Genomic DNA, 16,115 nt, shown 5'->3' with positions numbered 1-16,115 from the left:
TAAAAAAATCTGATTGGTAATCTGTTAAAAAACAGTATCAATATCAAAACCCTATATTGATCAAGCTCTACAACAGTTGGCGATTTTAAGCTAACAGGACACTATCTGAATCATCACACTCATGTTCACATAGCTGAGCTCTCTAGTTGAGCCTCCCTGAGGATCAGAGCCAAACCCTAATGACGGGCTGATGGTGCCATCAGTGAACACATGGTCCATTAACACTTGTGGGGTGCAACAAACTGGCAGAGCATTAACGACTATCTGTGCAGCCGAGTCCCACAAATCCGTCTGCTCTTTCCTCTTAATACCAACGTTGGCACTGCACTACAACAAACACAAATATTGTAAAATACAAAGAGAGTACTCAGGTAAAACTCAATGAACAGTCTGTCCAATCTGTTGATGATATCTTGCCAGTGAAATCAACTTTATCATGTTACAATTGAAGCATTTTGAAAAACACTTACTTTTGATGATCTTGCAAAGCTACCTTGTTGTTCTGTGCTTTGTATGAAAATCTTCTGCCTTTGTTTGAAATTAAATTAATCTCTCAAGGTATAATTACATAACCCAAAGTGTACACCGAAAATGCACAATTCAAACTTTGTGCACAATAAGCATGATTTATGAGACAAGCGGGTTTGGCTTTCAGCTCCATATTGGGAGTAATCCCTGCACAATGAAAAGATGATCGCAGACGTATTCTCTTCTCGGTGAATGTCTTTTCATTTTCAAGTGAGTGATTCCTCAGAGAATGTACCTGTCCATCACAGCCGTGCCTGTGGGGCCTCAGAGGGAGGAATCAGGGGAGGAGAAATAATGAGAGCTCACGCGGGCTGCATGGAATTCAGATACTCCCACTCTGCAGGGGCTCTTCCCTTTTTATCCCCCCTCTTTAGTCCTGCAGCGCTCCAAAGACGCCACCCTGACAACAGAGACACACCCTCCAGTGACCACTGAATCACAATCCAAAAATGGAAGAGATGATTGTGATCCCATCTCAGCGGGCCTTTTGGGTAGTCAGCACAGTATATAACAGTGAGCACAGACACTTCTCGATTATCTCAGTTTGTGTGGCAGCACACACTGAGGCTGAAGCAAAAGATGCCATTATTTCCACAACATGATTCAGACTGCAACAGGCTTATGGAGTTCTATAAATGAGTTTTATAAAGCTATTGACATTTTGCTTGTCTTCTCTCTTCTCTGGTGGATTTAAATGACACTGTTGTGCAATGCTGTCTGAGGCAGTATAAAGTGGAGGTGGAAGAGAGAAAGACGGAGTGCCTCTTTGGTGAAAGTTGTCTTCACTGAATTTGGAAGGTGATGCTTTTTACATTTACTTGAGCAGCAAAGCTTTAAGGACATATTAGAAAGGTATACAAACACGTCAATATCACCAAGAGGGGAAAAAAATATTTTTTTCTCATAGGTCTAAAATGTGTATTCGAAGACGATGACACCCATGAAACAAGAAAACCAAAGAACAGCATAATTTAATCCTTTTAAACCCTTAACTTGTAAATATGAAAAGTGAAGCATGTCATGTCTTATACATACTATGCTTATTTCAAAGTAAGGAGGTACAGATGTCGTGGTTATACTATTAATATTCAACATTTGTGACACATTTGTGGCCTGGAGTAGAGATTCCCAAACTTTAAGACTTTAACTGCAGGTGGGCAACAAGACATCCCTATGAATTGTAAAAGACATTTTTCAATCTCACAATATATGGCTGGGAATCTTTGGGTGTCTCACGATTCAAGTTGATTTTGATGTCACGTTTCGATTCAGAATCGATTTTCGATTCTAAACTATTTTGGATTCATTGATCCATGGATTCAAAGTGTATTTCTGAAGTGTATAATTCAGGATGTACTGTCATCTGTGAGACTGGCTGAATTTCTTGTTGCTCTATTTGACATTCTACTGAGTTAAAGAGCTAACCTTAGCACTAAGCAGGGAGTGACTGATTAGCCCCCAAAATAATAAAAATAAAATCTAAATCGATTTTTGGAAGTTAATAATCGATTTTAAATCTTAGAAGGGAAGAATCTATACTTTTACATAAATCGTTTTTTTCCCACCTCTTATATTCACTTTTATGTACTTATGTACTTATTTTGATACCTTAAAGTTACATGTTTTAGCGCTACATTTCCTTAGACCCACTTTCACTTGAAATATTTCTGTTAATTTAACAGAAATCTACTGGGAATATTCAGCTCTAAGTCTCAAGTGTTAACTAGATTGTGTGGTAATTGGGCTACGGGCGTTCATAGGTTTGGGAATGGCTAAAAAAAGTGTTTTGTTTTCTCCCTTTTGTTGTAATGTGCTCCAATAAAATGGGCGATTTTAGTGCTATAAAAACTATTAAGCAGGTGGGCAAGGAACAGCTGGAGGGAATCCAGATGGTACTAAGATTCATCAGATGACACATTTCAGGTCATCTGGAACCTCAAGCTTTTGCTCATCTGTCACGCAATCCAGAATCTCTGCTGTGCACTGTTTGGGCTGAATGACCGTACATGTCAACAACAATTCATCAAACCTCATGTCTATTGTTCCTGTAGGTGTGAACTCAGACACCTTGTGGCCCTCACCCATCGCCCTCAAACAGTTAGCATCCCTGAGCAGAGCACCGACACACGCCGTATCCCTGACAACACGCATTGCTCAGCAACCACCTGTTTCCTCGGGTATCACGGTAACGAGCTGCAGGGATAATGAGGTCGAGGGAGTGGAGGGATGGGAAGGGGGCCTAAACACAGGAAGGGGGAGGAAGTTCCATTTATAATTCATGTCAGGAGAATTATCATCAGCGCTGTGGCATTTGGAATGAATTATTGATTGTGTCTCAGAAGCTTTATGTAAAAAAAAAAAAAAACTTGCAGTTAGGGTGTTCTGATGGACAAGGCGTGAAGAAAGAGGGCACAGGGGTAAGAGAAGCAGCAAGAAAAGTGTCAGCTGAGGAGGGACGATGTGTTTACAGAAAAACTTATGGGGATAAATGATGCGATCCAGGCTAAAGGGGTGTGATGTTGGAGTAAGAGCAGCAGTGATGAAGGTAATTAGATTATATATTGAAGAAAAAGTGATGAAACCAAATGTTAAGAATTCCTTGCTGTAAAATCAGTTTTGCTTTAGATAATATCAACAATGGTAATATTTTATGATCTGATGGCAGGTAACTGGTAATAACTACAAAGTATGAATGTCAACTTTAGTCGATACAGGCTGAATGTCCCCCAATAGAAGATTGGTGAAGTTGTTGTTTTTCTCTCTTATAAATGGTTTATTATGGGCATGTGTGTGATTGTCACCTCGACATTTTTAGAAAATGGGATTTCTTTCAGGTGATGTGGAATACCACACCATTTACTCCAGTACAATGCTTATTAACATTTGCTACTTTCCAAATGAGGACAATAAAGATCATTGGATATACTTTCATATATTTTTATATCAACTAAGGGTAAGAACTTGATTTGATTCTCATTGAAATTTGAGTTCATTCCCAAGGTGCTCTAACAACCTCTTAGGGAAATATCCTCATTTCAATGTCATTACAAAGGCTCTCCAGTGTCGTATTTATTTTCAGGTTTATTTTCTCAGGCGTTGCGATGAATCTCTTCAGACCACTCAAGCCACTCAAGAAGTCCAAGGTAACACCGAGAATCATAGCTTTAAAAACCCACTTGGGCCGTGACAGTAAAGGTCTGCTCTAAGGACACAGTCACTAATAGAAGGGGATGCATTGACCTGAGTTAATGACCCCAACTGCTTGACCCTTAAACCTTCCATCCATCACTTGGTGCATTGTCTCCAACCTGAGCCTGACAGGCATGAATCACTTCCTTTAGCCTCTACTGCAATTTATGTTATTTCCAAAAAGCAGAGTGTGAATCGATGCCTGTACCAACATACAACACATGAACCCTCAGGGGAAAATGGACGTTTTTGAGTCATCTTATAGAACCTGTCTTGTCAAAGAAACACACCTTCTATCTGAAGTAAATGTCGACACATATCTTTAGAAATCCACATCTTAGATACCATAAATCCTGTGATATTTGTACAGTATGAACAGTAGTCTAGTTGACTTTCCAGAATGCAGATGTTAAAACATTTTAAAACTTTACACACACAACTGAAAACAAGGTTGTCTCTGGTTGTCATTCCCAAGGCTGCCTAAAAGCATTGGTTGTCACAGCGATTGGCATCTCAAGTAGACGCCAATCGCACAATGTATCCTTCAGCTTGTACATGAATGCACTGGAATTGTGACTACATTTAAAATAGTCCTGTATGTATTGAAATTCAACATTTGGGGAACGTAGAAATGCAATTCAAGTAAGTTTGGGGATAACAGCAGTTAGACAGTTGGACAACATAGGGCCATTGCCCAGGGAGACAAGGGATTGAATTGCATGTGTGGACCCAAAGCAAAGCCTTGTTTTGCAATCAAACTTTAAAAACTTTGTTTTAAAATCCATGACATCATTTGTATGCTTTCAGTGTTTTTTATTTTTACTTTACTGGCACAAGGTAGCTTACCTGAATCTAACAGATATGTGATGTAGAACATGTCACCTCTTTAGGCACTCATGAGATAGCTTTCTGTTGCCTAACTAATCCAGGAAATAATAAATGAAAAGTCCTACTAAGACATGCAGTAACTGAGCCATAACCATGTTAATACCTTAAAAACCAAGTCAAGCAACAAAGGCTTAAACCCCTTTTTTTTTTTTTACTCTGCATGTTTGAAAGTGTTCACACAGTTGGAACAAATGAGCACAGGGCCAGGCTGAGGGCTCATGACTGAGGTTAAAAACTACTTTAGTAAATAGCATTCACGCAGGATAGCCAACAGTGGCTGAGGCACGTTCCAGATGTTAGTAGCACTGGGCGTGGATGCAGAGCAATTCACTATTTTTAGCCAGAGAGCGAAGGAAGGAAATGAAAGCAGCAGAGTTCAGTTGTGCACAAGATTCAGAGCATCAGAGAGGGTAATCAAACACTGCCCACCAATGGCAATCACTCCGTCCTGACACAATGCTGGCTCGCCCGCCGCTGGCTAAGTCTTATCACAACATACTCACACTGGGAGTGGGTGTGAGATGAATGAGTGGGGAGAGGAAGACAGCGAGGAAAGGGATGAGATGAATGGGGGAAGTCAGAGGGAAGGAAAAGCAGCTAGGAAGGGAGCAGTTGGTACAAATTAAATTGGGTGAATCGTGTGTTTCCTGCACATTAAGAGTCTCCATCTGTTTCAAGGTGTGTCCTGTGTATTTGATTTTGAAGCCTCTGGAAATTAGCTTGAAACACTCAAGCATCATCTCAGTGGATGTCATTATGCATCCACTGAGATCTGGGGGAGAATAGCCCGTCATTAAATTTGGATTTCATGGTTAAACAAAGCCTCATTTGGCTGTTTGGACTTGTTCTCAAGCTCACATTTGAATGGACAATAACATTTTCACATCTACCTGGCTCAGTTGCACAGAAATGACCTATAAGACAATCTGTTTGAGTCATCTGAGTCAGAATCAATAAAGGAAGCAGAAACCCTACCATCTAAAAGTATTTAGTTTCAATAGGTCAGTGCTAATGGTGACTTATAAATTGCTTTGCTATCCATATTATTGTAAGAGGCATATACACGCCCCTGTTTGTTTTCAAAATTAAGAATGCAATGCTGAATGATAGCCATTTAGGGTTAGTTAGTGCATTATAATTACAGTACTTCACTCCCTTTGCTGACATTCAACACCTGAATCTAAAAATAGATTATCAATTGCCTGAACCAAACTCCTTCTGCTGCAAAAAATATACATATGAAAAGCTCTGTCAACATTTTAGACTCAATACTATGACTGTGGATGATGCTGACTCGTACGTTTTAACAGTTGTACAGCTGTTATGTAAATGTCTCTATGATTGGATAGAATCAGACCCAATGACCTTATTATAATGTTCAAGCTAGAAAAAAACAAATATCAAAAAAGCAATCAGAAACATCTTGCTTATATTTCAGATTTTGATTTGAAATGTTATGATTTTAATCTTAACAACAACCCCAGAAGCAAGCTATTGTACCTAGCGTTACCAGTGACTTTCAGTCAACTAAGTAAAGGCTGTAATCCAAAACAAGTGTCTAAGATAAATGGGTTCAACGACCTACCGGTTGAGAGAGGACCGACTCTACCACTGAGCCACAGCTGGCCCTAACTTGCTGCGAAAAAAAAAAAAAAACCTCTCCCAGAGTCTAACGAAGCTGTTACTTGAAAAAGTTCTCAAACACATTTACACACTGCTGTCACCTGAACCATTATGTCAAAAACAATAGCTTCACATTAAAATGTATGCAAAGTAAATCCATTCACTTTGACACTGTACCATTACGATGATGAGCATCACTTGGATGGTCCTGACACCGAGTCTGTTTGGAATAGAAAGAAACAGATGCACGCAACACTGTCTGCATCTGGAATAAATGTTCTCTTAATGAAGACGGCAAATCTGTCAGAAAGCTTCCTTCCTTCACTGCTTTCCTCTCACAGATGGAAAATTACCAAACTGTTGATAGATGGCTAACAGGTGCAGGCTAATTATGCTAATCATGGCAACAGCCAAATAAACTGATTGCCATGTTCATTTAAATGACAGCAATGTTCCTTTGGTGGCTAATTAAAATGGGTTGGGAGAAAGGAAACGAGGCGGTGGGTTCGGATGGGAGGGAGGTGTTTAAATAAAAGCCTTCTCTGGGGTCTACTGTAATAAGCTGTATTTCATTGGTTTAATGATGTCATAATGAATTTCTAATGATGGGGGATGGGTTAGGGTGCAGAGAAGGGATGTGTGGTGATACATGCATGATGCTACTTTCTCCCTCTGCAAAAAGAGAAGGCAGCAAGGGAGCCCTAGCTTATGTTGCATGTAGCGTACAGTATTCCTGGATGAAATGAGGTAAGTAATGGAAATAAAAATCAGTAGAGTACATCAAGTGGGGTATGTGCTCCATCTGTTTCAATGCTACCCCCTCCGGAAAGGATAGCAGAAGGTTTTGAAGGGGCAATTACTTTTTCTCAGCACTGGGCCCGGTCGGCCCCAGACTCCATTTACATGTGACCCAGGAAACAGGCATCATTAGAGGGAGAGATGGCGATCAGAGGCCAGGGGAGATGAACTCTGGGGTCCCCTGAAAGCCACCGTGGAGGTATGAAAGGTGCACAGAGTCTGATTAGTGTTTATAGAGGCAGCTGCTATGAAAAACCATCTCTCTTCCCTTCCTCTCCCCAATGTCCTCTGTTTTAATTCTGCTCTCTTCCAGGGGAGATTACAAATCCACAGTTTAGATCTTTGCCAACACCCCATTTGTTTTCAAAAGGAGTGCAAACAGGGACATGCTTTTCTTTCATGGTGAAATCGCTCCTTTTATTATTATTTTAGTTTGTTGTCTTATTCTTCACAAGAAGTTAACGATCTGTAAAATGATTATTGGCCAAGAAAATTGGGTTCATTTTTTTACCAGATAGCGGGGACAATTCTGATATCAAACTTAGCCACCATAGTATCTAAGCTGTTTCAGTTTGGTATTCATATCATATTGCAGGAGAAAAGAACCTTTGGGTGCACTCGAGCCAAAACTGTCAGCTTATGTGTCTTTGGAGGAATGAATCACACAAGTGGCATCCAAAGCAACTGCACAACTCACCATGATTTACAGTCAGTGACAAAGGTGATGAATCTGGAAGCCAAAATAAAAGATTCTAAAATCGTGTAATAAAACATTCAACCAGAGCTGAGAAAAGAACAGATGAGTATCAGGGCCAGGCATTTAATTTAGCTTCCCGGAAGGTTCGAGTGAAAGGGAAAATGCAAAATGGTACATGGACATGAGCTTGAATAGCCCTTTTCTAGTCTTCTGGCTACTCAAAGCGCTTTGTAGTCAGAAGACTAGAAAAGCACAGTGAATGAGTAGGTGACACGCAGGTCACACTTACCCATTCACACACTGATGGCAGAGGCTGCTATGTTAAGTAACCATCAGAAGGGCAACTTGGGGGTTAAATGTCTTGCCCAAGGACACATCAGACATGTGGCTGCAGGAGCTGGGGATCAAACACCCAACTTTCTGGTTGGGAGACGACGGAATCTAACAACTGAGCCACAGTCGCACAATGCACAATGCACCATGGAAAAAGCACCATAAAATGTGTAAAAAAGGAAAGGTCTACACCAAAATGTCTTCTCCAAATTTTATACATGGTCATATTAGAATAAAATGCAACATTAGGTTTGTTTTAGGAGCCTCAAAATGTCCATCTCTGTAAAACAGAAGAGTTGAACAGGTAAAGTCTAGCCTAAGTGGCAAAGCACTTTCCAACAAATCTGGAGAGTTATTGTTTTAATCCTTTTTTTCCATTATTTCCCTATTCTTTCTTTGTGTTGTGTGAAAACAAAGGATTGATAAACTAATGATATAGATATAGAAGAGACGGATAATACTTTGCTATAATAAATAAAAGGGAGGTCAGAATTCCTTTTATTTGTTATCAGATGTGCACACAAAGAAACTTTTGTGTCCAAGTAACGAAAGGAGAAAGACCACGAGTGATGACTTTCAAAAATACAAAAGACTTAAGAGAATCCGACTGCAGGAATAAAAAAAAGGGCTTTTTTTCCTTTTGTTTATCAGGCATTCTCACTATTTAAATGTATGCCACATTAGTAGGGATCTGCTCAATTCAATATATTATAATGTGATGTTTGGCCTTAATGGAAAATCAATGGTGAGACAAGCCCGCCACCGCTGAGACCATACAAAAGCAATTTCCAAATTGACATATGGAGGGCCTGTGTGATTGATTCTGACTGCTGTTGGATTTTAATACCGTTCACCGTGAGCTCATTGACTCACAGACATCGTCTTGTGGTTTATCTACAAAATGCCAAATGAGTCCTTGTCTCCTTTTTCTTTTCTCTCATCTTTTCCTTCTGCGTCTGTCTCCAGCCAAAGCAAAGAGAGTGGATACGTTGAATTATAAATGTTGGATAAACGAGCCAATGACTTTCAGCAGATGCATCCTCTTTGTAATCGATCACAGCGAGTTTTACGTTTTATTCAGACCGCTCTTCATGTTTTTTATGTGTTTCTTTTCTCAGCTGGAAAGCTACAATATTGAGATTTTCAACCGCACCTACCCTGACACAACGAAATCAAATGTTTTAATCAGTTATACGACTTCATACTTTCTTGCATTTCATTACAGCCTACTAGCCAAAAACGGAGGTTTGAGAAAGTGGAGGAAAAGAATAGACTGGTATCAAGTGTTATTTTCTTTGTCCCAGCTGACTAAAGTACATCTTCCTCCAACTAAGATTATTTTTTGGGAGAGGGGCATATGAAATGACAAACTGTGATCAATATGGAAGCATATCATCCATATGGAATAGCCAAACAACCCTTAACAGATAAAGAGTACTGGGGGGGTGAATACGTTAGGTCTGGTATTCATACTCTGAGTGATGTGATGGGAGAGACCAGATTTAAAGTGTTTGATTAAATTAAAAACAAATTCCCCAAATTTTAGCTCAAAATTTCGTAAATTCTAAAAGCAGACATTACATTCTGAAAAATACAAAATATATTCAGGAATTCAGGAGCTTTTACTTAAGATAAAAAACAAAAACAATTGAGTGTCAAAATGTAATGAATACAGTATATTGGAGGCACACAACTGCCTAAACTGGATAACTAAAAAACCTAAAAAAAACGAAATGTTAGGAGAGGGACGTAGATCAGAAATCTGTGATATATCAAAACATAAAAAGTTAGCTTTATGACAGAGTGTAAGATAAATCTACACCGCTGTATATCATTCACTAAGTCCAGTTTTAAACAACATATAGAGGTATTATGTACAGTGGAGAGCTATGAGCGGGTTGCTAATAGAGTGGCAGGGAGGGAGGATCTATTTAATGAAGCGTGGGGCCTTTTCCTCACTCATTGGATGGATATAAATGACTGATGCTGTCGGTATAGATTTTTGTTTGAATGTTAGTTCAGAATTGTGTTGTCCTCTCTGACTAGACTGGAATGTTACTGCCAGGCTGTGGACTTTTATTTTCTCTATTTAATATTTTTTGTTAAAAACAGATACTGTATATCAGCAGTCTGTGAGAGAGAACTTGTCATTTCTGTGATAATGTATATGTATATGTGTGATCGAAGATATATGAATATGGATTAAGAGCCAGTCGCCCTCAATAAGAACTAAGAAACTGACACTTATTTACATTTTTAAAACAAATCTGGTAATATTGAAACAATAAATCACAACAATCTTTATCAATTTGTAACATACAACAATTACTGAAATGCTCATCACACTTTCTAAGACCAGAGAATCGTTCACAAAGTTTGTCATTAATGAGAAAGAAAAGCAAAAAATCCTCACATTGAATAAAATGGAAACAGTAAATGTTTGACATTCTGTTTGGGAAATAAAAGAGACAATACAATGATGATCAATACAGCAAAACATACATTTTCTTTCATCCAGCTCATTAATTATTGTTGAATAAATCAGCTTTACATCCATCAGTCCATCTATCCATTCTCTACCAGTTATCAAAGTTCAAGGTCTGGGTTGAAATGGCAGCAGGCCTAGTAAAGCACCCAGATGTGCTCCACTCTAGCCACAATCTCCTGCTGTTCGCGGCAGGGGATCCTGAGACATTTAAGGGCCCGGTTGGATGTGTAAACTCTCCACACATTTGGAAACAAGCCCAGACCATCCCAATAGGAGGGCGTTCATGAGGCATCCTGATCAGATGCTCAAAGGCAAACAGCAGTTCCATTACTATCTCCTTCTGAATGTCTGTTCTGCAGGAGTGCCCACTCAAATTCCATGCAACAAACCTCAATTCAGGACGATGAGAACAGTAACACATGATTACCCACTTAATAAACACAAAAAAATCCTCTTGGATATCCCACTAAAACACTCAATAAAGTTATAATGATGTGCCAGTGAGTCAGCTTGCCTTTACTGCTGAGCCAACACACTCATCCACACTGAACTCACACTGTAAAAAAAGCAGAGTTGAGTACAAGTCTAGTCACTCAGTGACATCAGATGAGATTGCTGACCCTGAAGTGTTACATCAAATGCTCATCTGGAGTTCTTGGCTCTATGGTGAAGCTAATGTAGCTGACAGATTTGACTTTGAACTACCTTTAAACTCAAGGAAGTCACGTGGACATGCTGAAAATTGAATGTCTTGTGAGAATTAAGAAGAGAGAACTTTTAATTCCAAGGAAATATATTTATTTGACAACCCCAGTTTATCAGCCAATCTGAAAAAAAATATTTCATAAAAATACCAAAACCCATATCTTGTCTTTACATCAGACAACATGATAACGATACGATCAGTTCCACAAGCAGCATCATGTCTCCAAGGACTCGCTGTAGTTAGAATACAGCCTACAGGCTGCACTAATCACAGTGTCAGTTACAGTGCAGAGTACATTTTCCAGGGTTGAGAAGTAGAGCTTTCATCCATATGTTAAATGTTGAACTTACTTTGCCAAAGTCCCTGACATCAAAGAGGTCGTAGGGGTCAAACAGCTCGCTGTTACGCAGGCCGAACTTGTCGTGGCACACCTTGAGAAATGTCCGGATGTTCTTCAAACACAAGAACTGCGGGGAAAGAGAGAAAAGTGCAATAAATTAACCATGAAACTGAATCTTGCACACGTAATTCAAGCAACAGTATAGTGTTAACCTATGGTATTCTGTAACACAGTGATTGACGCAGCAGAATATTTGCCCCCAGAATCATGTTACAACATGCTGTTAAATGCATCAATGAAACAGTGATTTTGTAAATATTACATTTCCTAGTTGATGATTGGCATGTGTTTCTTATGGTGTATGTGTGATTATTCCGCAGCAGAAGGAGAGCAGGCTGATTGTTGCTCCTGAGGCTGATGGGCTGACGCTCTGAACCAGATAAGCAGAGCCACAGAGGAGCCAGAGAGGAGCCCGTCTGCTAACATCAGAACGTCAGAGCACAGACGAACCCGATGGCAAAGAGCTACCCAGGGGTAAACCTAGTCTGCTGGACTGAGATAATGACCTCACACTGAAAGGTCATGGGTCAGAGAGCTGACAAAACAACAACCATATGACTAAGGGAATAACACTGAAGCTCTAGCAATCAGTGAACTCATTTTAATGATTCCAATGCTTTCAAAGTCAAACGCTGAGGAAAGGAAACAGAAGCAGATCACACAAGTAAGATGATGAAAAAGTAAAAGGCTGCCAAGCACTGCCGTAGATAAAGGGAATAGTGTTAGTCAAGATTTTCGATACTTAAACACTTTCCAATACCAAATGTTTTAAGACATGCAATCTACTTTTTCAATGACTTATAGTATCGAAAAGTACTTAAGCTTGGTGGTACTTAATTTATTTTTTCACTACCCTACTACAACTTTTAAGCCTGTATTTACAACTTTGTCTGAGAAATCCATCTGTGCAGTGTTTTAATCATACAAGAGAGAAACCTGGACAAGTGCCTAATGGATAGAATCTCCAAGCCAATACACCAACGGATACTGGCTAACTGCTGATTGGTATCTGCAATTGCAACAATGGCTACTTCCAAGTTATGCAAATTAAGCACATCCCAATTTATGATAAATAGTCAATAAAGGGGAATGGTAGGGTTCATTGAGACCCTGCAGCAGCCAAGAGAAACTCATAACAAACTGCATAATAAATACGCTCTGCTCACAAAATATGGATGGTCCCAGTCTCTAAAATATGCCATCATCACACAGACAAACCTGGAGGGCTGGGGGACAGACTAATACCTGCCCAGGAGGGTTGAAATATTAATGATAAGCATTACTGCCTCCCATTCATTCATACTTCTGGGTGTGAAGAACACATTACCTAGCATGTATATGCTCTTTCATTTATCTGTGTGTGAGCGTTACAGAACAGATGGCCATGAACGCAGCATGTACGCTAAACAAGATCTGAGTGAGAGAGTCGATCTGGAGACAAAATGCTTGACTGCATGTTTCTCTCAAAGCTTATACCACTTACATCAACTTTAAAATGGCTGTTGCATTATACTAATGTAGCTAAGCAACCAGAAGGTCACAAATCACATTTGGTTCATGCTTGCCTGCTTTCAAGGCAGCAACAACAGCACCAGCGGGTTTTTAGGTAAAGTAATTCCCTGCAGAGTATCCCCCTTCATCAAGCATGAGAGGCACACCAGTGTTCTTATTTAATTTTAAAACACACATTTTTGACAAATTTTAAATTTGCACTGTAACTTATTTGAAAAAAAACAACAACATAGGTTTATTGAATCCTGACCTCTTCACACCCCACCTTTTTATTCCAGCATCATTATATTATTAAAACTTAAAAGTCACATGTTTTCAACAAGTTTAAATAAATGTCAGAGCTCCCCTTAACGTGTCTTTCAATTTTATTGTGCTAAAGCTCCACTCTGATCCTGTATTAGATAATGCCTATAAACCCCTCTATTTCAGCCCTGCTCAGAACAGGCTGTTTCTGTGTCTGACCACACCCCCACTCTGGAAGGGGATGTGGCTTGAGCTTTCTCGCATGGTGCCCAATTGTTTACAGTGAGAAGGCAGACCAAGAAGGCAGAACACAGAACTAGCTGTGGGAGTGTGACTCAACTGGGGGAGGGGTTACTGCCCTTTGTGATGTCATAAAGGGAAAATCACCAAACAGCCTGTTTGAGCACACATTTTCTGAAAGGTTGAGCAGGCAAAAGACAGAGAAGATGGACTTTTTCATAATTGGTGGGTTTTTAAACCAGCTAGGGACACATATTTGTGTATGAAAACATAGTAAATTGTATTTTGCATAATATGTGACCTTTAAAACAACTGAGTATTTGGACATAGAAAGGTATACCAGTCATGTGTGCATTATCAACGGTGCAGTATTTAATTGAATGCTCCCCTTTGCTACTCTTGTATTTGCACATCAATGTTGCATAAAGCAACTCTGGTTGGTGAAACAAATATTTTTTTTCTAAACTAACTTCCACATTATTTCATTTAACGTTCAGACTCCATATTGGGCCCCATGTTTTTCGAATGGGTCCATAAAATATTTTCACTTTAACAATTTATTGGTGGAATCTGCAGGTTCTGTGGTTGTCCTAAATATTTCGTACATTTATTTGCATATTAATAGTTTACTCTGTTTATCTTCCCCTTCCTGAGGCTACTCAACTCTCTTTTCTCACATTAAAGATCAATTTATATTTTTATGTTTCATCTTGCTTATTGATATTTTATGGCCCTTCAAATAATTACAGAATTGCTGGTGGTTTAAGTGTAAGCCATGTTGTTTTGTGTTGCTATATCAAATATGTGAATCATCATCATTAGCTTCCACACGTTGGTAAAAGATCACAACAATCTACTCCTTGTAACCACTCCAGTAGTTTCTCTGATGAAAGCAAAGTTCCATCTGATTTGGTTTCCTGGTATTCCGTGGCATTTCAATCGTCCTCTCCTGGCCACATCTGAGAGCCCTGCTGACTCATTCTCATTCATGTGCGCACATCTGCTCGGTCCCAGTGTCATGGGTGTGAACCCCATAACAGAGCCACACTGGCCAGCGAAAAGAACCGCGATTGGCTGGCTAGCCGAGGTGACATTTGCAGTTCAGCGACGAAGGTTATCGTGTCTGCAGATCCTCATGTGCAATGGGGAGGGGGGAGGGAGGGAAAAAAAGCTTATTTTCCCAGCCCAGATATGAAACGGTAACATTTGCTGGAGTGGTTTGGAGACGAGAGAGGCCCGGCAGATATGGATCACGAGGGGGAAGATGTGTCTGACATTCTAATGTATGTTTGGCGATAAGAGAGCAAGGATAGGGGTAAAGAGAATTGTTATGATCTTTGTGAGAAATATACACCTTTTCTCATGGAGTGGAGAGTGTGAGTGCACCTGGGAAATAAACAGGCCGCAGTCATCTCTTCAGGCTGAGGCTGCCCTCAACACAATCCATCTGGAATTACGTCACTGTGGTCTGCAACACTCACGGCAAAATACAGATATTCCTCTTTATTTCAGAATATAGAGAGTGCAAAATACACACGCAACGATAGGAGAGCTGTGTATACATAAAACATGAGAGAACCTTTGAACCTCAAGCAATCAGATATTATATTGATCCCCTAAGAATTTCACAAGTGTTCAAAACATTATCTCAGCAGTTCTTCTTCATTAATCAGCCATTAACAGATAACAGATAACAGTTAAAGGGGCAATATGTAACTGACAGCTAGCATTTAAAATGGGCACTGCTGTCAAAGTTCAAAATATTGGAGAGAGCTGTCTCCCAGAGTTGATGTGAACGCAGGCTGCCGTGTTGTTGACACTGATGCTTCAGTGTTTAACCATCTCTGTATCGGCCTTGAAACCTTTCTGCGTTTAAACTTCTCTATTTTTTCCCCCTCATTTTTATGGTCAGGTAGAATCAGTTATATCTGAACCAAATGGCTGTGTGGGGATGCTGCCTACTTCTCTTGTCAAGAACAAAAACAAACCAGGAATCAAAACTTAGAAGGAAGACATACTGGTTGCTGCATTGTTGATATAGAAGCCAGCACTTAGACATAGCATGTTTTCTTAATGTTTGATCATATAGTAAAGTCATTTATAGTTTAGCTCAGTAGATATCTTACATATTGGACCTTTTAAGTTATATTAATACATACATAAATAACGATTCACATATTAACTAATTATAAAAAACGACCATCACAAGTTGAAAGGAAAATACAATGAAGACATCTTGTCCACCAAATAAGAAGGAACACTTCTTTAGAAACATTTTCTTACAATAATAGCAACAGATTGGACTTTTCATTTTAAGGACTGCAGATTGGATCATTATTGCAATACTGCTGTAATCTATTTCATTACTCAGGAGCTGTTTCAAGCAACAAGAACTAACTTTCTCCCACATATGGTTTTACTACTACGCATTACAATAAAAGCTGATTGCAAATGAAGACAGCCTGCAGGT

At 39.5% G+C, this 16,115-nt stretch overlaps 1 protein-coding gene across 6 annotated transcripts in view; it reads right to left on the bottom strand.

Annotated features, from left to right (window-relative positions):
- Positions 1-16,115, bottom strand: part of vav2 (vav 2 guanine nucleotide exchange factor) — a 236,145-nt gene that overhangs the window by 155,555 nt on the left and 64,475 nt on the right. For all 6 annotated transcript variants that reach the window (XM_029276750.2, XM_020630586.3, XM_029276749.2 and 3 more), the window contains exon 2: positions 11,601-11,717. In XM_029276750.2, the coding sequence (XP_029132583.1) occupies positions 11,601-11,717 (117 nt within the window). The remainder of the gene's footprint in view (positions 1-11,600; positions 11,718-16,115) is intronic.

Source organism: Labrus bergylta, chromosome 17, assembly GCF_963930695.1.
Source record: "Labrus bergylta chromosome 17, fLabBer1.1, whole genome shotgun sequence".
Lineage (NCBI taxonomy): Eukaryota > Metazoa > Chordata > Actinopteri > Labriformes > Labridae > Labrus > Labrus bergylta.
Note: the sequence above shows the minus strand (reverse complement) of the source record. Positions and strands in the feature narration are given on the sequence as shown.